Source organism: Mobula birostris, chromosome 9 (genome assembly GCF_030028105.1).
Source record: "Mobula birostris isolate sMobBir1 chromosome 9, sMobBir1.hap1, whole genome shotgun sequence".
NCBI classification, from domain to species: domain Eukaryota; kingdom Metazoa; phylum Chordata; class Chondrichthyes; order Myliobatiformes; family Myliobatidae; genus Mobula; species Mobula birostris.
Window position 1 is genome coordinate 34,823,241 of NC_092378.1, and position 15,583 is coordinate 34,838,823.

General features: G+C 39.8%; 1 protein-coding gene across 4 annotated transcripts in view; it reads left to right on the top strand.

Annotated features, from left to right (window-relative positions):
- The window catches only part of fbln1 (fibulin 1), a 99,959-nt gene that overhangs the window by 38,586 nt on the left and 45,790 nt on the right, over positions 1–15,583 (top strand). For 3 of the 4 annotated variants that reach the window (XM_072267791.1, XM_072267793.1, XM_072267790.1), the window contains 4 exons: positions 2,100–2,243; positions 5,162–5,290; positions 7,728–7,853; positions 9,426–9,545. In XM_072267791.1, coding sequence (XP_072123892.1) covers positions 2,100–2,243; positions 5,162–5,290; positions 7,728–7,853; positions 9,426–9,545 — 519 coding nt within the window. The remainder of the gene's footprint in view (positions 1–2,099; positions 2,244–5,161; positions 5,291–7,727; positions 7,854–9,425; positions 9,546–15,583) is intronic. The other variant, XM_072267792.1, reaches the window with a different exon arrangement.

The window sequence follows — 15,583 nt, forward strand, 5'->3', positions numbered from 1 at the left end:
TGGGTGGGGAATGTGGGTGAGAAGGAAAATAAATAAACAATGGTGGAGCAGGCTTGTTGTGCTGGGTGGCCTGGTTCTGCTCCTCTGCCTTGTGCCTTACAGTCTAACATAAATCTCAACATGAAGGTGTTCTGGCATTGTTAAGAACTAGCAATGAATTAACAGCACAAACGTTTCTGTGCGGCAAGTTCTTGAAAGTGGTGAGGAGGTTGACAGCGAGTCTAATGTCATCCAGTGATTTGTGGTAATTTCAATCATGTTGTAAAACTTCCTAACCACAAATTGCTGGTGATTTACACACTATTGTCAACACTCTCATTAACTCAGTTCCCAGCAAACCTTGGACTTATAAACTAAAGCCTCATCTCTGGTAGCTGCAACAAGACTTCTGGTAGACCAGAAGTGTTTATGTAATGAGCTGAAGCCAGAAAATCACCAGATTTAATTATCATTATGGTGTTAGGGTTGGGAAACAATTTTTGGGATGAAAATCTATGCTGGGCAGCCTGGCTGAAGTGAGCCTGGGCAAACTCCATACCATTTCCAGTCAGCAACAATTTTCAAAATATAAACTAGCCCTTAATTTAATGCCAAAGTGCAATTCACTCAGGCCACAGTGTATTAGGTGTAAGAATCAAAATGAATCAAAGAAGCCAATTTCACCTGAGAATCAAATATTGATAATGGGCACCTACGATAGAACTACCTGCATACTAGTATAATCTTATAACATAATTTACACACATTTCATGAGAAACACACAAGGAAAGATTAGATATTGCACAGACATGATTCATTTGGAATAGAAACATTTTGTTTTAAATGCAATACCAGCATACCGAAGAAAAAATAATTATCCAAAGTACTCCATCTAATATTGTTTGGAATGATCAACATCAATAAAGCTGTTGGTCACTGTATAACATGGAAGAAGTCAATGAAATGTAGACAAATTTTCAAGCTGTCGAAAAAATTAGGTTTGATTGAGAGTGATGCCCAATACTAATTACAGGCAGAAAATGTGAATTCTGGTGTTAGAGAATTTTGACCACTGCCTCAAAGCCTCGGGCACTTGCTGCTGTCAGAGCATTTTGAAGATAATTGGCTTGGATTTTTTTTTTGTTATTCACCAGTTCTGCACCTGCTGGCATTTGTCAGTACAGTATATGTTTCAATAGGTTTAGGGAATCACACACTTAAACCTGCTTTTCTCACTTACTGGCTGATGAGATGCATTGATGTTTTGCTGGCTGCATTCTATCATTGAGTTCATCATGGAGATCTGTAAGTCGAGCAGCAGCTTGCTCAGATTCCTCATCTCCGAAGCTACTCCTACACTGTCCTTTCGTGAGCCCATTCATCTCAACAACACCTGTGGGACTCTAAGAATGAATAGGTAAACTTCATTCCATTAGTATTTTGTCCAATAATTCTAATCATGTGTTTTAGCTAATAGAGTCTTTGTAATAGTTATTTTATTTCATGTTTTATGGTTTTTAGATGTTTCTAGGTAACACTGAGGCTCAAAAATTAGAAAACACTGCCAGATACCAAAGGTGGAGTTGAGGAAGATCATGAGTGGGTCTTGTTCCGGCTAACTCGTATATCTCAGCCATGACCTTGGAGGGTCTCCCACTGATAATGACCTTGTATCTCAGCTCTGGGGCTATTCTGGATCTGTTGAAGGCATGTTTGGAGGAATGAGAAATGTAGATGGTAAATAATGGAAGTGCGCCCCACTCAGGGAAATTCAGATCAATGTGTCTTTCTAATTTCAGAGAGCACCAATGTAAAGGACTTGAGTGATGTTCATGTTTACATAATTATTTTTAAAAATGTGGACTAAATCTATGAAGTTACTCATTTGGCAGATTTTTTTTGCACAGAATTTGCATCATTTTAGCTTGAAGGGTGCATTTTTAACATAAACTCAGTTTAAAGAATGGGCTGGAAGTATCAGCAAGCTGTCAAAGATCATCTTCTGGGTAGTACATTGTCAAAAGTATATTCTGCCCTCTTTCTCTTATTGTAATGAGTCGCAGTAAATGTGCAATCATGCTGGCTCTGCTATTATTAAATAGTACCATTTTCCTTTCCAGATGTCAATGAATGTAATAATTTTCCCTCGCCCTGCAATCCTGGTTACATCTGCATCAATAGCATCGGTTCATATAGCTGTCAGCACAATGCTGTAAACTGTGGCCGAGGCTATCATCTCTCCATGGATGGTTCAAATTGTGTAGGTGAGATGCACTTTATTCAACTTCACTGTTCCCTAAAAGCTAATAGAACAAACGTTTTTTTCCAGTCACTTTTACGTTTGAGGCAGATTCCTATTGACAAAAAAATCCACAGTGAGGGGAGCTTACAGAATTGTCAGTTGCACCCTCAAAAGGGAGGGAAGAGGAAACCTACTGAAGTTAATAGAAGGGAAGTTTAAAACTCATGTGGTCAAGATCATTTGCACAAGCAGTCAGTACCTGGTGGTCTGACTTCAGCCTGTTACAACTACCCCGTAGTTTCATCCCACAAATGATAAAAGAAAAAAACTTTTGTAAGGGATTTCTTCTTTTATGTTACTGCATATACGAGCTGATATAGCTGAGCGTTACACTTCGGTAACTTTGGACCCATTTCCTGAAATTCTAGACTTAACTTTATTTAACTCTTGATTGGTTCATCAGTTATAGCCCTCCTGATAAGCCATCTCTGTTACAATAAATTCCATCAAATCTTCACTTAATCTTTCTCTGTATGATTAAACAGTTCAAATTTATGTGTATTACCATGTGTAAAATGCCATGGAACCTTTTATATAGTGGAGAATCTTTTGGTTGAAAGCCAGCGGATCTGCTCAGGACTCACGAGTGCAGGATGGTGAACAGCCTCTCATTCTAATTAGGTTAATTGCTCATTGTAAATTGTCCCGTGATTAGGTTAGGGTTAATCGGGGTAGTGGGCTTGATGGGGCGGTGTGACTTGAAGGGCTGGAAGGGCCGATTCCATAGTGTAACACAAAAATAAAATTAACTCCCAGGTCTGGTTAATGTTGCACAAACTTACTAAAATTTACCAGTTCTTAGGTTGGGCAATCAGCCCATTAAAGTTGTTACAGCTTACTATAATGGAAGTTCTGCAGCTCTATTGCAATGAATAGAAAGACATGACTGTCAGAAGGGCAGCAAGTAGACCTTTTTACTTAGTCATAAAGTTGTACAGCCCAGATACAGGTATTTTGGCCCACTATGTATGCTGCTAGATGTAGCTATTTACATTAATCCTATTTACCCACAATAGGTCCCTTGCCTTCCATGCCTTCATGATTCAAGTACTAAATGCTTTAGACACTTCTTAAATGTTCTGCGAATATCTCTCCGTTTAAATTACTTTGAAGATATTTAATTATTTTTTAATGGATCCGAGTGTTTTTCGCATTTTAATTCTTTAAAAGTAGATATTTGCAAACACACTTGCTCATGGGTCAATGAAAGCAGTTTCAAATATTAAAGTGTGCAAGATTTCCTGATAGATGGGAATACAGAGTTGGGCTACAATCAAATTAAATGATATAGCAGGTTTGAGGGGCCTGATACTTACTCTAATTTCATTTTGGAGGTGTGAACATTTAACTCAAGTGAAAGCTTTCATGGTTGGTAGGCTTAACACCAGGATGAAGAAGCATCACTTGTCACACACTCAGAGAACCCCTGTGCTGTCCCTCACTAATCACAGGGAACACTCCTTCTGGAGGAAGATTATGCCTCCAATCACACTGGAAGAAACAGTGTGACTTAAATGCATGTGCCTGGTGAATTTCAGTGCCTTGTCAGTCAGCAGATGACATGACCCAGTTTCAATACTTCTTGTTGACTGCAGTAAAAGTCTCCATAGGTCTAAGTTCATGCAGTCTCTGCCCCTTTGGACAGAATTATGTGATGTGCCAGCAATGTAACTGACTGGAACCTCAGTCTACATCAGGAAGTTGAACACAATACTGTATGACTAAAGATTAAATGTTCTCTCTTGCAAATAAATATCTATGTGTTTTGTTGTGCACATATGCCTTGTGGAAATATTGCATTGTTGTTTTTGTTTTCATCATCATCATCATCACCACCACAATTCAAGATTCAAGTACATTTATTATCAAAGAATGTACGAATTATACAACCTTAAGATTTGCTTGCTCACCGGTAGCCACAAAGCAAGAAACCCAAAGCAATAAAAAAAGTAAATAAAAGACCAATGCTCCATGCACAAGAGAAAAAAAACACAAATCATGCAAACAATTGAAGTGAACAACAACATTCCGAACCAAAATTAAATCCTCAGATCCAAACCCTGTGCAGCCCTGAGTAGGCCCAAAGCCTTGCTTATCAGTTCATCATATTAGCGGGCATAGAGCACAGCAGCCAGGGCAGTGTTCATAGCCTCAGCGCCATGGAAAGAGGAGTGACCATTGTGGAGAATGAGCAAAATCAACTCTCGTCCTGGATCCCGGCGTCCTGTCTTTTCAGTCTATCTGGGCCAGCATTTAAATTGACCAGATAATGGAACAGCGAAAGGCTCCTGGAGAGTGGAGTGAACATCGCTGAGAACAAGCAAAATCGACTTTCTCCTCCAATCTGGGCTAGCGTTTAAATTGTCTAAACAGCACTAAGACCCGGCTACTGCAAAGGACTCGGGCTTTCTAGACCACGTTGCCCAGTGACTCACTCCGGGCACAGATTCTGCCGCCCAGCCCAAAGCCACTTTCAAGCTCTTCAAATCAGCTGGGCGCCCAGAATGACCCAACCTCACACCCCGGCCAGTCGTATGGGCATCAGAACTCTATCTGCAGCGATTCTGCGACACACCATCCCTGCTCATTCCCTAAGTGGGGTATTGTACTGGTCATGTGAGGGCAAATATTCAGTTTGGAAATTAGTGGGCCTGGTGATTGAATTTTTCATGCATTGTCCCAGTAAGTAAAAGCCTTGGTGTGAGAAATATTGTTACAATGTGAAACTTGTCAAAAGGTATTAGAATTGGTTTATTATTTTCACATGTACCAAGATACAGTGAAAGGCTTTTGTTTATGTGCCGTCCGATCAGATCAAGCCATACCATGTTTTAAAATAACAATGGTTTTGCCATATTTTTTTTTCTGCTTACCTTGCAGACATTGATGAGTGTGCAAGTCCTCAGAACCCTTGTGGTGAAGGACATTTGTGCATAAATTCACCTGGTAGTTTTTACTGCAATTGCAACAAAGGGTACAATTTCAACAGCATTTCCAGAACATGCATTGGTAAGTGGTTACTTCACTGCATGACCAGAGAGAGCTATAATTCTAAGGCACAAAAATTAAGTACTACCTGCCTAGTGCTTGGACTCCTGTTCAGAACTAGAGATGAAATCACAAATTAAGACTGAGCCTTTGGATAGGTTTCACTTCTTTTTGGTCAGGTTACCTAACTGAAGGGCAAGTTGGGGCAGAAGAGTGAATAATGGCACCCAAAGGGGTAACATTTTCTGATACATATCTATACGCTTTCTTTAGGGATCATCATATACAGGATTATATATTGGGACAAAACTGGCATACAGCATTATTCTTTAAAATAAATTTAAATCCATCTCATTATACATCTCAGAATCTATCACATCATTGTACTAAGGTATGAGCATAAGTTGGCTATGGTAAATCGGAAACTACATTAAATGATATGGCAGTAAATTAGCAACTGTAACAGTTATAATTCAAAAAATATAAGTGATGTATATCCCTTTAAGGAAGAAATGGCAGGAAAAATACTCTAGCTCTGACAATCAAGGGAAACATTGGAGAGGGAGCAAAGGAGATGGCATTATGAAGGTTACTTTGTTTCACATGTCAGAATCAGAATCAGGTTTAATAGCACCAGCAAATGTCGTAAAATTTGTTAATTTTGTGTCAGCAGAACAATGCAATAAATGATAAAATGGAAAAATGGAATTACAGTAATTATATAAATGTATATTAAATAGTTTAGTTAAAATAAGTAGAGCAAAAAAAAACCCAGAAATAAATTTTAAAAAATAATGATTTTTAGAAGCTTTCTGTATGACGCATGACTCCAGGGTTGTACACCTAATGGGTTCTTTTTTTCTCACTTTTCTGCTTAGTAGGTTTTTTTGTTATCACAAATCTTTTTTTCAATCTTTAAGATAATGTCTTTTTTGAGGCATTGTAAGTGTTGTTACTTCAATGTACTCATGTTTTTTTCCTGTATAATAACAATAAAAAGATCTGAAAAGAAAGAAGAAAGAAAATAATGAAGTAGTTTTCGTGGGTTCAACATCCATTTAGAAATCGGATTGCAGAGGGGAGGAAGCTGTTCCTGAATCACTGAGTGTATGCCTTCGGGCTTCTGTACCTCCTACCTGATGGTAGCAATGAGAAGAGGGCATGTCCTGGGTGGTGGGGGTCCTTTATGATGGATGCGCCTTCCTGAGGCACCGCTCCTTGAAGATGTCTTGGATACCGCGGAGGCTAGTACCCATGATGGAGCTGACTGAGTTTACAAATTTCTACAATTGGAAAATGAAATACTTGCCTGAAGACTGGGAAAGCTATCTTCTTTATATAGTGCTATGGGATCTGAGCAAGTAGAAGCCACCTTAGGTTAATCACTTCCGAACGATTGCACTATTAATCATGCAGCATTTGTTTGCAGCTGTGCTAGAAACCCACTTGGAATTTATTTGTGCATCTTTAGAGTAGGGATTGAACTCACTATCTTTTAACTTTAAACTAGCGGTGCTAACATACAGACACAGAAAACTGGAGGTTTACAGTCTTTTCCCCAAATTGAAAACTTTCCGCAGGTTTATTTTGTAAAAAAAGTATTATAGTTTAAAAGTATTTTTTCCACACAATTTTATTTTTAATTCAAACTCTAGTGAAGTATGAGGAAGAATCAGTAGATCGCTGTATAAATTTGTAAGAATGACGGATGTCATTCTCTTGGCTATGATATTGGTGCGTAAATTGTATTCCAGTAAATTATGTGGAATTTATGAATGATAGCTCAGCTGGAGATTACTTGTAAAGAATTTGGGTAAAGAGAAGTGAGATAGAAAGAACAAGTCAGGAATTGTTTGCAGGGATCACTGCCTGTCTTGTATTTAATGTGTATAATACATTCAAAAGCATGTTCTGTTTCTGCTCAGCCAGCTTTTTTGGAGGTAAGAGGACAGCCAGAGAATGTGACTGAAGTCTCTGTGTCATATATGTATTCATAAAGAAAGTATTGGGAATAGTTGCCAAAATCGTTACTCATTTTGAAGCTCATGCACCTCACATTTATCAGTTCAGTTCCAATCAAGGCTTTGTTTTGATATCCCATATTATCCAGGGTGAGTGCTGTTTTAAATTAACAAAAGGAGGTTTTTAAAAAAAACAACCTTTTCTGCACTCTGCTCTAAAAGACTTTTCTCAGAAAATGGTTTCCTCTTGGAAGTGCCTGTCCTCTCACTGTACACTGTATCTTTGCTACAATGCATGAGTGGATTGTGAGATGGCAGCTCGCCATACAGAAGCTTCAATGTCACCCGACACTAGGGTCCTGCACTCTGCTTGCTTGTCTATTATTGCTGCAACTATAGTTGTCTTATGCTTTGCCTGTAAGCACTTCAAAAAATTGCAATTTCACAAATGTATTTTACGGTTCTTACATAAGTTTTTGCTTCTGCTTTGATTTTAGATGAAAATGAATGCCGTCGTTACCCAGGACGTCTCTGTGCACATAATTGTCAGAACACTCCAGGTTCCTACTATTGCAGCTGCAGCATTGGCTTTAAACTCTCATCTGATGGGAGAAACTGTGAAGGTAGTTTAATAAATTATTGTAATTGACCTAGATAAATATTTACTGCATTCTGTTTTAATTTCAGATTTCCACCTTCTGCAGTGTTTTGATTTACAATTATTTACTGAGTAGCTAGAGGCTTCCAAACAATGATTACATACCTTTCACCTATGAACAGTGTCTGATACCAAATACTACTTTCTAACACACCAGCATAACCACAATATCAAATATCACGTCCCTTATCAAATAAAACATGGTTAATCTAAGTATCTTATTTTTCAGCTTGGTAATCACTTCCAGTCTGAAATACCACTCATCAACCTCAGGAACAACCAGAACAGTAAATAACAATTCTTAACCAGACCAACATGTTACTTCCCTTTGCATAAGTAGAAGTTATTGAATTCCTACACTTGCGATAAATTTCAGGTAAAAAGGACATTGAAACAATACATAGGGCAACAAACCAACAAATTAATTGTGTAAAAGTAGCAAAGCATGTTTAGTCCATGAATTCCCATATCAAATTCTATTATGCATGTGGCTTATGTTGTTATATATATATATATATATATATATATATAAATTTGGGGCTTGGGCCCCATTGTGAAGAACTGAAAGAGTGATTTGGGCCCCATTGTGAAGAACTGAAAGAGTGATTTGGTGGATTGGATGCAATGACAAAATAAGAAACTTAAAGGAGACCTCACTAAGAACCCCCACCACCAGGGACATGCCCTCTTTTTACAAACAAGAGAAAACCTACAGATGCCGGAAATCCGAGCAACACACACAAAATGCTGGAGGAACTCAGCAGGCTAGGCAGCATCAATGGAGAAGAGTACAGTCAACATTTTGGGCGGAAACCCTTCCTGCTGAAGGGTTTCCGCCCGGAATATCGTTTGTATGTTTTCTATAGATGCTGCCTAGCCTCCAGCATTTTGTGTGTGACATGCCCTCTTCTCATTGCTGGCTTCAGGAAGGAGGTACAGGAGCCTGAAGGCTCACATTCAGTAATTCAGGAGCAGCCTCTTCCCCTCTGCCATCTGATTTCTGAATGGACATTGAACTCATGAACACCACCTCCTGACTTTTTATTTCCTATTTTTTGCACTACTTATTTAACTTAAAAAAATATATATATATCTTAAATAGTTATACACACTTACAGAAATTCACAGTTTTCATTTTCTTCTCTATTATCATTTATTGCACTGTACTTCACAAAGATAACAAATTTCATGATGTATGCCAGTGTGATTAAACCTGATTTGATTCTGATTTAGGAGAATCCATACTCAGAACTATTATATTGGTTCTGTCTGTTCATGGGTTGTGCTCCTGGAAATAAACTTTGTGCAAGTGATGACAAAATATGCATTGCATGTAGTTTAAAGTGCTGTGCATGTTATATATTTGTCCATTTTGAAATCAGGTTTTTAATTAATTTCTTTTGTTTCGGTACCACAGGAAACATACCAGTGATGTTGAAACTAAGCTTTATATTTAACTAAGCTTCCATTTTTCACAAGATACCAAAATAAAATTAGTGGCTTTCTTTAATTTTTTCCAAATGTGTTTCACTTGCAGATGTGAATGAGTGTGAGACCAGTCCCTGCAGTCAAGAATGTGCTAATGTCTTTGGCTCATACCAATGTTACTGCCGCCGTGGTTACCAGCTCAGTGATGCAGATGGAATAACCTGTGAAGGTAAGGCAGGTGGTTACATTACACAATGAAGCTTACTTACAACTTGGTCTATCTCTCACACAGACGTGCAGCCACACACATGCACACAAACACCACTCTGTTTTTACACCTTACTTGCTGAGTTTCTTAACCACAGCAGTGCCACTGAGAGGTAATGATAAACATTCTAATAGGAATGATAGGAAGGATAATTAGCTCAGGCACTAACATGGAGCCTATGGTGTACCACTGCTGGATCTGATTCTTAACCATTTTCAACAAAGGCCTTTTAAAGTAAGTAAGTAGAAATAGTAGGTTTTTATCCAATGAGTCTGTTCTAGACTATGTACCAATTTAAGAACAATGCCCTAAACTAGTGCACTATTCATTTCATCATCATTGTATTTGTTTTTGCACTTTTCACCTAAGATGATAAAAGCTTGAGTGCTTTCAGCTCTTTTTGGTGGACTGAAATCAGATCAAGAGATTGTTCATTGGTTCATTGGTAGTGTGAGGTTTTAAAAAGGAGCTCGGGTTCCTTCAGCCCTTTTTGGCAGGCAGCAGTCAGCAAGGAGCCAACTTAAAAATAAAGGGAGGTGGAAGTGGAGCAGCCATTGTGTGAGTGGGACAGTATTAGAGTGGTTTGGCTTGGGCAGGTACAGATGCAGGCTCTAAGTAAGTTTCTAGTAAGTTTTTTTTTCTGTTGAGACATAGCTAATGTGCTGAGCATGGGTCCAGACCTCCAGTCTCCCTGATAACTACATTTGTATGAAGTGTATTGAGTTGCAGCTCCATAGAGAACATGTTAAGAACTGGAGCTGCAACTGGATGATCCTTGCCTCATTCAGGAAAATGAGGAGGTGATAGGTAGGAGCTACAGAGAGCAGCAGGAGGAAGGCACCTGAGTGAATACCAGGAGAGGAAAAGGGAATAGGCAGCCAGAGCAGAGTACCCCTGTGGCCGTTCCCCACAATAATATGTATACCACTTTGGATTACTGTTAGGGGATAGGGGATGACCTACCAGGAGGAAGCGGCAGCGACCAGGTCTTTGGCGCTGAGTCTGGCTTTGGCTCATAAGGGAAAGGGAAAGAAGATGAATGCAGTACTGATAGGGGATTCCATAATCAGAGGGGCAGAAGCAGAGTAGTGGACGTGAAAGAGACACCTGGAAGGTATGTTGCCTCCCAGGTCCAGGGTCAGGGATGTCTCAGTTTGGGTCCATGACATTCTAAAAGGTGAGGGTGAACAGCTGGAAGTTATGGTACATATTGGTATCAATGACATAGGTAGGAAAAGGGAGGAGGGCCTGAAGGCAGAAGACAGTGAATTAGGCATAAAACTGAAAAGCAGGGCCTTCATGGTAATAATCTCCGGATTGCTGCCTGTGTCACATGCTAGTGAGGGTAGAAAAAGGATGAATTGGCAGATGAATGCGTGGCTGAAGAATTGGTGTAGGGGACAGGGTTTCAGATTTCTGAATCTTTGGGATCTTTTCTGGGCAAGGTATGACCTGTACAAAATCGACAGGTTATACCTGAATCCGAGGGGGACTAATATCCTTGTTGGCAGATTCACTCGAGCTGTTGAGAAGGGTTTAAACTAATTTGGCAGGGGGTTGAAAACTGGACTAATTGGGCTGAGAATGGAGCAATTGGTAGACGACTAGATGCAGTGTGTAATGAGACTATGAGGAAGGACAGGCAGATGATAGGGCAGAATTGCAGTCAGTAGGATGAGTTGAAGTGTAATAGGGGGCCAAAATCAAAAGTTTGATGAATATAGGTCTGAAGGTGTAATATTTCATTGTATGCAGTACATAGTAGATGATGTAGCTGCACAGTTAGAGATTGGCAGGTATAATGTGGACATATCTGAGTTGTTGCTGAAAGAAGATCATAGCTGGGACCTTAACATCCAAGGATACACATTGTATTGAAAAGAGAGGCAGGTAGGCAAAGTGAGTAGGGTGGCTTTTTTTGGGGAAAAATACAATGGGAGACAGAAAACGCATGCAAAAAGGGCAATGTTGGAATAATCATGGAAGATTTCAATAAGCAGGTAGATTGGAAATCTATAAGACCATAAGACAAAGGAGCGGAAGTCAGCCATTCGGCCCATCGAGTCTGCTCCGCCATTTTATCATGAGCTGATCCATTCTCCCATTTAGTCCCACTCCCCCACCTTCTCACTATAACCTTTGATGCCCTGGCTACTCAGATACCTATCAATCTCTGCTTTAAATACACCCAATGACTTGGCCTCCACTACCACCCGTGGCAACAAATTCCATAGATTCACTACTCTCTAGCTAAAAAAATTTCTTCGCATCTCTGTTCTGAATGGGCGACCTTCAATCCTTAAGTCATGCCCTCTGGTACTAGACTCCCCCATCATGGGAAATAACTTCGCCGCATCCACTCTGTCCATGCCTTTCAACATTCGAAATGTTTCTATGAGGCCTCCTCTCATTCTTCTAAACTCCAAGGAATACAGTCCAAGAGCGGACAAACGTTCCTCATATGTTAACTTTCTCATTCCCGGAATCATTCTAGTGAATCTTCTCTGTACCTTCTCCAACGTCAGCACATCCTTTCTTAAATAAGGAGACCAAAACTGCCCACAGTACTCCAAGTGAGGTCTCACCAGTGCCTTATAGAGCCTCAACATCACATCCCTGCTCCTATACTCTATTCCTCTAGAAATGAATGCCAACATTGCATTCGCCTTCTTCACCACCGACTCAACCTGGACTCAACCTCAAATCTACCAGGGATCTATTAGGTTGGTGCTGGATCCCAAGAGAGGGAATTTGTAGAATGCCCACGAGATGGCTTTTTAGAGCAGCTTGTGGTTGAGCTCACTAGGAGAGCAGCAATTCTGGATTGGGTGTTGGGTAATGACCCAGATTTGATTAGGGAGCTTAAAGTAAAGGAACCCTTAGTAGGCAGTAATCACAATATGACAGAATTCACTCTGTGATGTATCAGTATTACAGTGGAGTAAAGGGATTTAGAGGCATGAGATGGTAGCTGGTCAAAATTGACTGGAAGGGGACATTAGCAGGGGTGATGGCAGAAAAGCAGTGGGTGGTGTTTCTGGAGGGAATTTGGAAGGCACAGGAAAGATACATCCCAAAGATGAAGAAGTATTCTGAAGAGAGATTGAGGCAACTGTGGCTGACAAGGAAAACCAAAGGCAGCGTAAAAGCAGAAGAGATGACATAAAATACAGCAAAAATTATTGGGAAGGTAGAGGATCGGGAGGCAACTAAAAAAGCCATAAAGATAGAAAAGATGAAATATAAAGGTCAGCTCGCCAATGACGTAAAAGAGGATACAAAAAGATTTTCAGCTATGCAAAGAGTAAAAGGGAGATTAGAGTTGATATCAGACTGCTGGAAACTCTTGCTAGAGAGGTCGTAATGGGGGATAAAGAAATGGTGGATGAACTTACTAAGTATTTCCATCAGTTTTCTCTGTGGAAGACTCTAGCAGATTGCCAGAAATGCAAGGCTGTCAGGAGGAATAAGTAAGTGTCATTGCTATTACTAAGGAGAAGGTACTTGGGAAGCTGAAAAGTCTGAAAGTAGATAAGTCACTTTAACCAGATAGACTACACTCCAGGCTTCTGAAGGAGGTAGCTGAAGAGATTGTGGAGGCATTAGTAATGATCTTTCAAGACTCATTAGATTCTGGAATGGTTCCTGTGGACTGGAAAATTGCAAATGTCATTCCATTCTTTAAGAAGGGAGGGAGCAGAAGAAAGGAAATTATAGGCCAGTTAGCCCGAATTCAGTGGTTGGAAAGATGTTGGAGTCTATTATTAAGTATGAGGTTTCAGAGGCATATGATAAAGTAGGTCAAAGTCAGCATGGTTTTCTAAAGGGAAAATCTTGCCTGATAAATCTGTTGGAATTCTTTGAAGAAATAACAGGTAGGATGGACAAAGAAGAGTCAGTGGATGTTGTTTATTTGGATCTTCAGAAGGTCTTCAGTAAGGTGCCGCACATGAGACTGCTTAACAAGATAAGAGCCCATGATATTACAAGAAAGACTCTAGCATGATTAGAGGATTGTCTGATTTTCAGGAGGGAAAGAGTGAATAAAGGGGGCCTTTTCTGGTTGGCTGCCAGTTACTAGTAGTGTGCCATAGGGGTTGGTGTTGGGGCTGCTTCTTTTCGTGTTATGTCAATGATTTGGATGAAGGAATGATGGTTTTGTAGACAAGTTTGTGGACGATTCAAAAGATAGGTTGTGGGGCAGGTAGTGTTGTGGAAGCAAGGTGTCTGCAGAAGAACTTAGACAGCTTGGGGGAAAGTGCAAAGATGTGACAGATGGAATACAGCGTAGGGAAGTGCATGGTCATGCACTTTAGCAGAAGGAATAAAGGTGTTGACTATTTTCTAAATGGGGAGAAAATTCAAAAATCCGAGGTGCAAATGGAGTTGTCATGCAGGTTTCCCTGAAGGTTAACTTGCATATTAAGTTGGTGGTAAGGAAAGCAATTGCAATGTTAGCGTTCATTTTGAGAGGACTAGTATACAAAAACAAAGTTGTAATGCTAAGGTTTTATAAGGATTCGTCAGACCGCTGTTGGAGCATTATGAGCCATTTTTGGCCCCTTATCTAAGAAGAGATGAGCTGGCATTAGAGAGGGTGCAGAGGAGGTTCATGAGAATTATCCCAGGAAAGAAAGGGCTAACATATGAAGACTGTTTGATGGCTTAGGACCTGTAGTTGCTGGAGTTTAGAAGAATGAGGGGGATCTCATTGCAACCTATCGAATATTAAAAGGTCTATATAGTATGGATGTGGAGAGGATGTTTTCTATAGTGGGGGAGTCTAGAACCAGAGGACACAGCCTCAGAGTTGAGTGATGTGAGTTTAGAACAGAAATACGGAAAATTTTCTTTAACCAGAGGGTGGTGAATCTGTGGAATTCATTGCCACAGACAGCTGTTATTGACAGGTCATTGGGTATATTTAAGGTGGAGGTTGACAGGTTCTTGATAAATCAGGATATCAAAGGTTATGAGGATATGGCAGGAGAACGGCGTTGAGAGAGGTAATAAATCAGCCATGATGGAATGGCAGAGCAGGCTCGACTGGCCGAATGGCCTAACTCTGCTCCTGTGTCTTATGGTCTTGTGATGAAGCACCAATATTCACATGGAACATTATATATTCCATCTTCACTCCATGGGTGACCCTGTCTACTGAAATGTTAATCTAGCCTTTTAATTAGTTTACCAGAAGCTAAACAGTAGCTGAATAAATTTTATCAGTGTTCAGATAAGCCATTACTAATCAACTTCTGCATGAAGTGAGAGCAAATCTCTTTACCTCCACACTCAGGTGAGAACTACTTAAAATAGGGAAAACACACCAACCTATTTTGAACTTTGCTTTTAATTTAGTATCTGCCCCTGCCACAAACTATTTCCCAGCTCACTAGCTCAGTTAAACATCCTTTTCTTACGGGTTTTTTCATAAGCCAAAGGAAAACCTCACAAAGGACTATTAGTGAAGACAATGCACCTTAAGTAGTATAAACTGTGTTCGTCTTCTCAATATTCACTGCATTCATGGAACCCCCTGAAACACTGTGGCTCTCATAATGAAAGCACAGTGATTAGAAGTCATGACTTTACGCAAACAAAGGGAAAATACTGCATTTGTTAAAACTTTCAAATCTAACAGAACATGTTGGAAGTAACATACAAGTCAGGTTAGGTCTGTGAAGAGTTAATGTTTAGATGAATGACTTTCATCAGAATTGGAAAACTTCAGTGTCAAAAAGTGCAGAAGCTGGGGGAGAAGAACAACTAAGTAATGTTTGTGACATGTTGGAAGGAAGGAGAGATGCCAGGAAGAGAGACAGTGAGAGTAAAAGAGAGTGGTAAAGAAATGACAGAATAGCAATAGACAGGTTTGGAGTCTTTTGCAGTCAAATTGTGCATAGTAATGTCAAAACAATGTAAACGTGACCAGATTATCTTTGTGATGTTGATTGAGGGATAGCTCTTCATGTTACATCGCATGTAACCTCTTCATGATA